Source organism: Acomys russatus, chromosome 5 (assembly GCF_903995435.1).
Source record: "Acomys russatus chromosome 5, mAcoRus1.1, whole genome shotgun sequence".
NCBI lineage: Eukaryota > Metazoa > Chordata > Mammalia > Rodentia > Muridae > Acomys > Acomys russatus.
In genome coordinates this window covers 25,767,046-25,778,780 of record NC_067141.1, presented here as the reverse complement: position 1 = coordinate 25,778,780, position 11,735 = coordinate 25,767,046, and the positions used below count along the sequence as shown (strand labels likewise).

The following is an 11,735-nucleotide window of genomic DNA, read 5'->3' as shown; positions in this document are numbered from 1 at the left end:
CTCCCTCCACCCACTGAATGCTAGAATTATAGATGTGCACCACTCCAACCAGTTTATTTGGCATGGGAATTGAACCCAGGGCTTCTTGCGTGCCAGGCAAACACTCTGTAGAGTGGTCCGCATACCTAGTTTGGCAGCAAGAATGTCTTTGCAGCCTTGCCATTCCCACACCCATGGGAGGGAGGCCACATAATGCCTGGGAATCCTAGCTCATCAACTCAGAGCCGCTAGAAGAGCATGGCCAGGCATTAGACACCTACCCACCAGATACATAGACACTGGTGTGTCACCAAGCTGCTCAGAACCAAGCCTGGCAATTCCATGCCTGCTGCTGTCTCTAGTGAGTTGGCCAAAGGTGGCTCTGTCTTGTTATTCTTGTTGGTCTCAGCTCCAATCCATTCCTAGTTGGGCACTTCCTTGTGCCAACTTCCACTCCCCACATTTGTCTCTTGTGGCTCATTTTAATTTTTAAATAATTTTAAAAGATTTATTTTAGGGGGCTGAAGAGATGGCTCAGTGGTTAAGAGTACTGCCTGCTCTCCCAAAGAACCTGGGTTCAATCCCCAGCACACACATGGCAGCTCACAACGGTCTATAACTCCAGCTCCGAGGGATCTGACACCTACATACCAATGCACATAAAATAAAACATTAAAAACAGATTTATTTTAATTTTTATGTGCATGTATGTGCACCATGTGCATGGTATTGGTGGAGGTAAAAAAAAAAGGGGGGGGTATCAGATCCCCTGGAACTTGAGTTACAGGTGGTTATACGTTACCTCATGACTGCTGGGTATTGAGCCAGGTCCTATGTAAGAGCATCAAGTGTTCTTAATTGCTGATCAATGTCCAGTTCTGTGTTTTTTTGTTTTATAAGACAGGGTTTCAGTGGAGACCAGGCTAGTCCGGAACTCACCATGTAGCCTAGGTTGGCCTCATATCCATGGTCTTCCTCCCTTCACCTCCCTTCAAGGTCCGTGCCATCATGTCTGGCCCTTACACAAGCTGCCACATGTAAGATCCTTCAGCTAGCTGTCTCAGAGCTGGACCTAACACCAGAGGTGGGGCGTCAGGTCTGTACTCTCAGGGCCTCGAACAGATGCTCAGGAAAGCTTGACGAAGAAACTCAGTGCTGGGCTGGAGAGATGGCTCAGCAGTTAAGACATGGCCAACACGAGGACCAAGAGTTCAGATGCCAGTGTCCCTGTAAATGCTGTGTGTGCTTGCATACATGCCTGTAACCCCATTACTGAAGTGGACGGAGTCAGGACTGCTGGGGCTTGCTGGCTGCTGGTGTGTGTGGGGGGGAAAGCAAGCTCCAGGTTCAGATCCAGACCCCGTCTGAAAGGAAGGAGGTGGATGACGGAGGGCTCCTCTGGCCTCTGCATGTACCTGTGCAACGGTACATACATGTGCATATGCCACGCAGGAATACACACTTCACGTTCCAAAAAAGAGGAACCCGTATCACTTTTTTTTCTTGTTTTTTGAGACAGGGTATCTCTGTGTAGCCTTGGCTGTCCTGGACTCGCTTTGTAGACCAGTCTGGCCTTGAACTCACAGCGATCCACCTGCCTCTGCCTCCCGAGTGCTGGGATTAAGGGCGTGCGCCACCACTGCCTGACCCGTATCATTCATTTAACATGCATTTACTAAGTGCCTGTTATGGTGCCAGGCACCCAGAGGAATGGGTGACAATTGTGGCAGTGGGCAAGGTCCACTGCATGCTGCTCCTCAGTCAAGTATATGAACAGTGGTGGCCCCCACACTGCGGGCTCAGAGGCCAGTACTTGTCATATAAGTCCCTGATTAGTATGACAAAGGAGACAGGAACAAATGTAGTAGACGGTTTTAATGTTTTATTAGTGGTCAGCTATATTCTTTCACACATGCATTCCTAAGATTTATATCCAGACAGCATATGGTATTTACATGCAATGGACAGATTGGAATACCAAACTCAAATCTTGGCAGTGAGGTAAGACTGTTTTGTTCCACATTAAATTAAATACATAATAGTCTTACCTCCTCCTTTCAACACCTACAGTGAGAGCCCACCCTTCCGCCTTTTAAGGAATATAAAATTGCATTGGTAACTGCTCGGGAGCAGCAAGGGCACTGGAAAACACCTGAGAGACGAATGTAATGCTTGGGCACTAGCAGGGCATTGTGGGTAAAGGCTGGTCAATGCTCATCAACGCTGTGAGTTAGGTGGCTCTGACTTAGAGTTTGTTTCCGATTTGTATTTATGTTGCCTTTTGTTTTCTCGTTTTTAATAGGAAAGAAAAAACCTTTGGCCCTTATAGGCATGATTTTTTTTTAAGATTAAAAAATTTTAAACATGTACATATATCTGTAAGACACGCAGGAGCTGTTCAGCCAGCACCTATGGGCACTTCTGGTCACCCCGCCCCTCACTGTTATGCTACTGCTGGCACAGGGGCAGGAATCAAGCAAAGCCAGAGGGGCACTGGAAGTGGTCAGGAAAAAAAAATAAATACATGATTTAAAATATGAATAGCTAGGCTTGTCAGGACAGTATGGTGACACGTGGGGGAGGCCACTCCATTATGCTATGTTTACATTAAATAGCAAATGGACGTGGTGCAGAGATGTCTTGCAGTCTGTCAGGCGCTTTTAAGAAAGGTTCTCCCACTGAGGGATGGCATTTGGGTACAAAGCACCCATCACTTGAGACCCCTGAGTCTGTCGCCAAAACGACCTAGTCTTCTGTGGGATTTGAGAGCCGGTCTCCCTGACTGGGTGGGATGAGAGGGTAAGCCCACTGGTGTCTAGGATGTGTGTCTCCTGCCTGAGGCTGCCTGTGTCAGTGTTCCTGACTCAGCGACCAGGGTCCCACTCACCTTACCACCAGCTGCCAAACACAGCAAGTCACTCAGTCCCCCAGCTGGTCTCCAGCTCTGCAGCCTTGACCACCAAGCCCCTCACTGCCTTCTGTGGACACATGCCTGTTTTGTTGCTTACTGGAACTGGCAGGCAATTGAGACTCCAGCGTCACTGCCTTCACTAGGGACCTCGTCCTTTAGGGGTGGGAGAAGTGCTTACTTAGGGGCGTCCCTATGCAGAAAACAGGTGAGGGGGCGCAATATCCTCACATAACTACTCAAAGACTTCACAAGTGCTAAATCTTCTCTAGGGTCCCACTTCCCAAGGGGCTCCCGTCATTAAGGCACTGGGTATTGAAGACAGTGAGGATGGTGACACTGAGGAGGTGGTGTTCTGCTTCCCGGAGGATGGCTGTCACCCAAGCAGGACCTTACCTCCCGGGCCTAAGCATTCCATTAGTGTGTTACATGTGTGTTAGCTACAGCTGTTAACCTCCGCTGGCTCCGAAGACACTTTCTCTTTCCACAAGGAGGCGTTTGCATTTCCTGGGTGGAGTCAGGCACCTTTAAGTCCCAGGTATTCACAGGGTCACCACTGGGGAATCTGCCAATTCCAACACGCATGAAGCTACAACCCCGCTAATCCAGGAATTCACCAGCGTCTTAATCCTTTCATCCAGTGGGAGGCCATTCAGAAGACTCGGGGAGCCTGTGCCCGATATCCCCGGAGCCAGGGCATCTGTGGGTGCAGTCGGGTCACGATTCACACGGTGGAGCCTACTCTTGTTCTAGGGAGACAGATGGGAAACCTTCTGGAAGGAGAACTGAGTTTTGTAAGAGCAATTTCCCACCTGTCCTGCAATCAGGAGCAACACCTATTCTTCATTTGGTTTGTGTGACAAAAGTCTGTTTTCCTTCCATGTGGCTCTGGAGGGTTACTTTTTGGAATTGATGGTGAGGCCAAACAAGTTGATAATGTCAAGCATGGCTTGTTTCAGATGCTTCCCGAAGCGGTGCGAGTCCTGAAGGAAACAGACAGAGCACTGTATCAGCAGCCAGGCAAAGCCCAGCAACTGGGAGCTGAGGCAAAAGCATGGACAGTAGCCAGTTCAAACCCAGCCTGGGCCATATAGCAAGACTCTTCAAAAGCCAAATGGAAAGAGCTGGGGAGATGGCTTGGTGGACAAAATGCTTGTGCAAGCCTCAGGACCTGGGTTTGAATCCTCAGCACTCACATAAAAGCTAAGCACGGCCTTACCACCTATAACCCAGTGCCAGGGATGGTAGAAGAGGCAGCAAGACTTCTGGGGACCTGCTGGTCAAACAGCCTAGGCCCTAACAGTGACCCCCAGGTTCAGGGAGACCTTGTCTCCAAGGAGGAAAGAGACGGATGAAAAGGGATACTCAGTGCTCTCTGCAGCCATGCACACACACCTGCATGTGCCCACACACATACCTGCACATCGCACGCACGCACGCACGCACGGGGGTGGGGGGTGGGAAGAATGAACTAGAAGGAAAAAAGGAAAAGGTACTGGCATGCAGACAGCCTCACATTTGGAACCTGTCCGCTACCATGTGTCCCTGGGTTAGTGCAGCCTCCTGTCTTCCCACTCTCAAAACCCTGAGGGATTTACTGAAGAGTGGTAAAAGCACCCTCAGCGTTCAGAGGGGACAATCTCAGGTGACGTGCTATGTGCGTGGATGGGTCAGAGCTGGGACCTCCCTGTAATTCTGTCTATATCCCAGGTTACCCTTGAACTGTCAGTCCTCCTGCCTCAGCTTCCTAAGTAGTGCTGGGATTATAGGTGTGCACCTCATGCCTGGCTTCCTGGATCCCATTTGCAAGGGCTTGGGGGCTGGGGGTGGGGGCTCGCAGCCCGGAAGCTTTTGTAGTGTGGGCTGGGGAAGGGCGGATGCTGCAGAGGACAGCATCAAACAGGAGGCCCCCTCAGAGAGCTCCCGTGTGAGGCCAGAACTTGATCACAGCGTTGCTTAGAATAGAGAAAATGTCAGAAACATACCCAGACATATATGCCAAGATTTAAGACCTCTGCTACCAGCAAAGGTAGGTAAGTGAAATAAATATATACCTTTCGAATGAGTGGATTCATCTATGTGAAACTATCCAAGCTAAATAAATGTCGACACCTGAATTGAATGTTTCTGTTAAAGATGTGCTCCCTCCAAAAAACAAAACAAAATAAAACAAGCAAAAACCAGGCCGGGCATGGTGGCACATGCCTTTAATCCCAGCACTCAAGAGGCAGAGGCAGGAGGATTTCCATGGGTTTGAGGCCAGCCTGGTCTACAAAGAGAGTTCCAGGACAGCCAGGGCTACACAGAGAAACCCTGTCTCAAAAAACAAAACAAAACAAAACAAAACCTTACCCCATCTCTATCTAGAAAAAGTATTTCCCAGTATACTCACTGTCTCAGGGCTAGAGAACTTGGAAGAAATATGGAAGTGGATGAAATTCTCTCCCACAATAATGTACGAAACACCGTAGCCGTCATCAGCAACCTGCAGAGAGGAAGGCCAAGTTCATCACTAGGAAAAGAGAAAAGGGCTTCCTGTTCTCAATCTAAATCCTGGCAGGGGTGGGGCCTCGCCCTGGAATCCCAGCCCTGGCGAGGCTGAGGCAGGACTGCAGTGAGCTCAAGGCCAGCCTGGACTACAGAATGAGGACGATGGATGGCCTGGCCTCACTTACCGGCCCAAAGCCGCCTCCACAGGACACATAGTCGGGGTATTTCTCGAAGTCGAATAGCTCCACCTGCTGCTGTGGCGTCTGGCTTGTGGATAACCTCCATGGCTCAGACAAGACCTGTGACAAAGCAAGAAATGTACCAATGACACCTTCCCACTCCTTCTAGTGAGCACTGACTGCCAACACAGCTGAGAATCATCTGGGGGTGGGGGTGGGGACACACCAAACATTCTCGAATGAGTAACTGCATCATATTGGCCTGGTGGATATGTCTGTGGAAAATCGTCCTAATTGGTTCAGGAAGGTCTAGCTCACTGCAGCTGGTTCCCTTCCCTGGACAGGGTGTCCATCTGGCAGGAGAGTGCTAGAGAGATGGGTCAGTGGTCAAAAAGCACTTGCCGCTCTTGCAGAGGACCAAGGTTTGATTGCCAGCACCCACACGGTGGCTCACAACCATTTACAACTCCAGTTGCTGGGCACTGCACACATACATATACATGCAGGTAAAACATACATGTAAAAATAAATTTTTTTTGGCTTTTAAAATATTTTATGTATATGAGTGGTCTGTTTTCATGCACACCTGAAGAGGGCATCAGATCACATTATAGATGGTTGTGAGCCACCATGGGGTTGCTGGAAACTGAACTCAGGACCTCTGGAAGAGCAGACAGTGCCCTTAACTGATGAACCATCTCTCCATCCCAGTAAAAATACATTCTTAAAGAAAGTTAACTAAATGGGATCCTGTGCACAAGTCAGCAAGAAACGCTCTTCCATGGTGTCTGCTTTGAACTCCTGTTTTAAATTCTTGCCCTGACTTCCCTCAGGGATAGACTGTGACCTGGAAGTGTAAGTCAAATAAACCCTTTTATCCTCAAATGGCAAGTGGTCCCAGTGTCTTAAGACAGGACTAGAGGCTGGGCATAGTAGAGCACGCCTTTAATCCCAGCACTCAGGGAGGCAAAGGCAGGTGGATCTCTGAGACGAGGCCAGCCTGGTCTACAAAATGAGTCCAGGACAGCCAAGGCTACATAGAGAAACACAGTCTTGGGGGGGAAAAGTACACCACTTTTCTTCTTCTTTGCCTGAGATCTCTAACACTGAGGCAAGGAAAGACCTGCCTGGTCTTTCCTACTTCCCTAAGACCCTGAGGGCCGCACAAAGGCTAAGTGTGCAAGCAGGAGGGCCCTCCCCTTGACCAAACTGCTGTTCACACAGAAGGTGGATGAAAGTCAGTGGGGTCTAGGCCAGCCCCTATGATCCCCTCTCTAGATTTTCAAGCTGGTTATTATATGCAGCCATTGTTAAAAGCCAGTATGCTGATGCACACCTGTGATCCCAGCACTCAGGAGGTGGAAGCAGGGGGATTGCATTTTAAGGCTAGTCCAGACTACAAAGTGAAATCCTGTCTCAACACAACAGAAAAGCTAGGCTGAACACCAGTAATCCTAGCACGTGGTGGTGGAAGTGAAAGGATCTGGAGTTCAAGGCTACCCTCAGCTACATCATGTGTTCGAGGCCACAGAGACCTAGTATTTAAAAATAACAACAATGGGCTGGAGAGATGGCTCAGTGGTTAAGAGGATTGTCTGCTCTTGTAGAGGTCCTGAGTTCAATTCCCAGCAACTACATGGTGGCTCACAACCATCTATAATGTGATCTGATGCCCTCTTCTGGCCTGCAGGTGTGCATGCAGACAGAGCACTGTATACATAATAAGTAAATCTTAAAAACAAAAAACAAAAAACAAAAAACCTCAATCCTAAACAACAAAAACCAACCCCAACAACAACAAATCTAAGTTTTAGGAAGTTGGGTGTAGTGGTGCATGGCTTTAGTCTTGGCTACCTTAGGATGCTGAGGCAGGAGAATCATTTGAACACAGGAATTTGAGAACACCCTGACCAATATGGTAAACCTATCTAAAAAAAAAAAAATTAAATATTAAGAACAAAGATGAAGGCAGGTGTGGAAGTGCATGCCTTTTAATCCCAGCAGTTGGGAGGCAGAGCAGGCGGACCTCTGTGGGTTCGAGGGCAGACAGGGCTACATATACAAGACCTTGCCTCGGCCCCCCACCCCAAAGAAGATGGCTCAGAGGTTAAGGACACTGGCTGCTTTTCCAGAGGACCAGGGTTCTCAGCACCCACACAACCATCTCTAACTCCAGTTCCAGGGGATCTGATGCCCTCCACAAACACCAGGCATGGTGCACAGCTAGATACATATGCAGGCAAAAACAGTCACACACATGAAATAATACTATTTAAAAAAGCAAACAGAACAAAAAATGATGGGAAGTGGCTCAGTGGGTAGGAATGTTCTCTGTGCAATCAAAAGACCTGAGTTTGGTTTTCCAGCATTCGTGGAAAACACGTGGGAGCAGCTCTGCGTGGCAGCAACCCCAGTGCTGGATGTTAGTGGAAACTACTGCAGGGCACTGCTGGCTGCCGGTCTCGAAAAAAAAAAGTATACACACTCACACACACACACATGGGTGAGCTGATCCCAGAGGTTCAGTTCTCAAGGGAATAAAGTGGAAGGTGATGATGGAAGATATGTGTTGCCCTCTTCTGGTTTCCGCATGTGTGCACTTGCTCACACGAGTGCACATGGATTCACATACACAGCGAACTAAGTTGCCCAGAGCTCATCTCTTCCTAATTATTTCCCATATTTTCCTAGCACTCGTTTCTGGTGTCAGGAGGGCCCACATCAGGCCTCCCAAGCTGCTGAAGAAACAGGGTAGCAAGTTTGTAGCTGGGAACAGGCTTCTTGAAAGGCCCATTGCCCTTCCACGCCTGCAGCTGTGCGAGGTGTGTTTCCCAAAAGGCAGGCGGCTCACCTCCTTCAGGAAGGGCGAGTCCACCGCAAGATACTTGGACACCACATAGAGGCAGAAGAGGTGGCGGTCGATGCCGGCGCCCGTCATGGCGAGGCGGTACAGGTGCTGGTGCTTCTCGCAAGCCGTCTTGAAGAGCTTGAGCCTCTGCTCCGCCTAAGGGTCAACAGGAGAGGGACATGCTTTGCGTGGCTCTGGTTGTGCGCCGGGCCACTTTCTCTCCAGTGGTCTGCAAAAGGCTGCGGGACGCGCCAGGGAGCTGTGACCAGGATGTCTTGACAAAGCCCCACCAGCCCACTATCCTTTCCCAGAGTTTTGCCTCAGAAGGGCTATTAGGCCGGCAGGTTGATGGAGAGGCAAGCTGTGTGGGAGTGTCTGCTGTGCACAAGGTGGGAAAGCCTAACGTGCACCCCTCAAGCTGCTGGAGTTCTTGTCAAACCTGAAGCTGTAGCCCAGTTCTGTCTCTCAGTCTATTTTGTCACAGGAGATGGATGACTACTAACCCTCCTTGGCCATTCTGCTAATACGGTCCTGTCAGGGCTTCAATATGACCCAAATGGGATGCTTCAGGGGACTGGAGACGTGCTTGCTGCATAAAAGCACAAGAGTCCTCATGGCTTGCTGACCAGCCAGTCTAGCCAAAATATCAAGCTCCAGGTGCCGTTTGATAAAAGGTGGAGGGTCATGGAGGAAGACACTAACATTTACTTCTGGCCTCCATTCACACTCACATATACACAGTGCACACACGCGCGTGCGCACACACGCACACACACACACAGTGACAATTCTGGAATTTTGGAGAGATGGCCCAGAGATTAAGAGCACCGCCTGCTCTTGCAAAAGGTCCTGAGTTCAATTCCCAGCAACCACATGGTGGCTCACAATCATCTATAATAAGATCTGGTGCCCTCTTCTGGAGTGTAGGCGTACACGCAGGCAGAACATGTTGCATACAGACATAACACTGTATACATTAAACACAGAGAAGAGAGAGGGGCGGGGGAAGGGGAGGGGAGGAGAGGAGAGGAGAGGACAGGAGAGGGAAGCTGGCGTGTTGGTGCACAGCTTTAATCCCAGCAGAGGCAGGTGGACTGCTGAGAGTTTGAGGCCAGCCTGGTCTACAAAGCGAGTCCAGGACAGCCAAGGCTACACACACACACACACACACACACACACACACACACACACAGAGGAAAATTTTAAAAATGTTTTTGTTTTGATCCCAGGTGTAGGATATGGGGCTGCTTCAGATTGTCCACAGCAGCTGACTATGATTTGCCTCGTGCTCTAGCAGAGGCGTGGTTTTGCCAACTGCAGATAGTTTCTATGTTGTGTGACATTTGGAATTCTGGGAACTTTCCTGAAGGTATATAAATGCTAGGATTCCAAGAGGATGGTTGTTGGTTGTTGGTCATTGTGTGTGTGTGTTTGTTTGTTTGTGGTTTGTTAGTAATTGTACTCAAAGAAGAAGAAAGAAATTAGTCTCACAGATGTCTCTCTTCCCTCTCTCCTCCTTTCTTTGCTATCTAGTGATACAGGATAAAATTGGGGTGTGTGTGTGAGAATAAAGGGTGGGAAAAAGAAGAACCCACAAAGTAGCAAAGACCAGCTACAAGCAAAGAAAAAATAAGAAATAAATTGGATTCAGGGATCTCTATATCTCTCTCCCCGCTCTGTCTTTCTTTCCTATCTAGTGATGGGGACAAGAGAGATAAAGGGTGGATAAAGAACCCACAAAGAAGCAAAACCCAGCTACTTAGACATACATATATCACACACGTGTATACACACACACACACACACACACACACACACACACACACACACGCTGCTTTGGGTTCTTGTGAACAAAGCATCTCCTGAGTAACATGTGCCCTTAACATGGAGGTAAGTCAAAGCACTGACCTCCTATGCCAGACCCGGCCTCCCAGGAGCCCCCTGAAAGTTCTAGTGACAGATGGAGCCCTTGTCATCTTTTCCTAGAGGAAAAAAATACAGCCTGATGTCTGTTGGTGGTAAGCACCCTCCAGGGCTTGGGGACCTGGGCACAGATCCAAATGTGGCCATGTGCTAGCTGGGACCAGCAAGGGACTGGATTCATGTGAGTCCACTTAACTTTCACAAAGCCACTGCAGGGCTCCTAAGACAGAGTACTTCAAGTCTCAGGCGTTGTCTGGTAGAGTGGAGCAACAGGCTCTCAAGGCCCCAGGGCCAAAGTCCTAGACACCCTCCAGTGATGGGTGTCCTTCTTCTTCCTGTCCCTGGGCTACGTCCATTCTCATGAGAAGATTCTCAATGCACGCAATCTCAATCCCAGAAGCTCAGCGGACAACAGTACTTTCTTTGTATGTGTCCCTGCCAAAGCTCTTAAATACTTTCTGTTCTTTTGCAAAGGGGAAGGCATAAGAGGGGGGGTGTAGAACCAGGGTGGAGGTAGGGAGCATAGGGAGGTGGGTGTGAGCGGAGGGGTGGGGCTTAAGGGGCTAGAGAGCTTCATCATCAGCTTCTAGGGCAGTGGTTCTCAACCGTTCTAATGTTGTGACCCTTTAATATAGCTCCTCATGTTGTGGTGACCCCCCACCCCAACCAGAAAATGATTTCACTGTTACTTTGTAATTATAATTTCACTACTGTTAAATGAGTCTTAAATATCTGATATGCAGGATATGTGATATCATAAATATCTGGGCTGTGACTCCCAATGGGTCTTGACCCACAGGCGGAGAACCCACTGTTCTAGGGTCTTCCTAGAAAGCATGCACCATGCCTGTGGGTGACCAGGGCCTTACCGTTTTCATGGGGTCCATCATAGCCAGCACGAAGTTGCAGGACTCTGTAGTGCAGGAGCGTACGGTCTCTGTCCTCCCCTCTCGGAAGAGCCTCGTCATGGAGGCCTCATACGTGAGGCAGAACTTGCCCATGTCCTAGGAAGGAAGGAAAACTAGCTTAGGGCTGACAGGCCTGAGTGGCCATCTAAGGCTATAGGGATCTGGAATGTGCTGGGAGGAGGTGCGAGTCTACCCCCTCACTTTTTACTTAATTGTATGGTGTGTGGGTGTTCTGCCTGCACAGAACATCTGAGTGACAGGTACATGCCTGGTGTCCAGAGGCCACAGGGGGCACTGTATCCCTGAGGCCTGGAGTTACAGATGACTGTGAGCTGCCCTGTGAATTCAATTTTATGTGTATGTTTGTCCCCATGCGTACATGTGACTATGTGAATGCAGGCGCTCACAGAAGCCAGAAGAGTGGCATAAGAGGCCCTGGAACTGGAGTTACAAGTGGCTGTGAGCCACCATGTTGGGGTTCTGAGAACTGAACAGGGTCT

The 11,735-nt window shown here is 49.2% G+C and overlaps 1 protein-coding gene across 1 annotated transcript in view; it reads right to left on the bottom strand.

The window, feature by feature from the left end:
• Positions 1–3,547: 3,547 nt before the first annotated feature.
• Cpt1a (carnitine palmitoyltransferase 1A) overlaps positions 3,548–11,735 on the bottom strand; it is a 60,546-nt gene continuing 52,358 nt past the window's right edge. The window contains exons 15-19 of the mRNA XM_051145762.1: positions 11,197–11,331; positions 8,408–8,560; positions 5,563–5,676; positions 5,280–5,372; positions 3,548–3,870 (exon numbers count right to left, since the gene is read on the bottom strand). Of these exons, the coding sequence (XP_051001719.1) occupies positions 3,784–3,870; positions 5,280–5,372; positions 5,563–5,676; positions 8,408–8,560; positions 11,197–11,331 (582 nt within the window). The 3' untranslated portion in view covers positions 3,548–3,783. The remainder of the gene's footprint in view (positions 3,871–5,279; positions 5,373–5,562; positions 5,677–8,407; positions 8,561–11,196; positions 11,332–11,735) is intronic.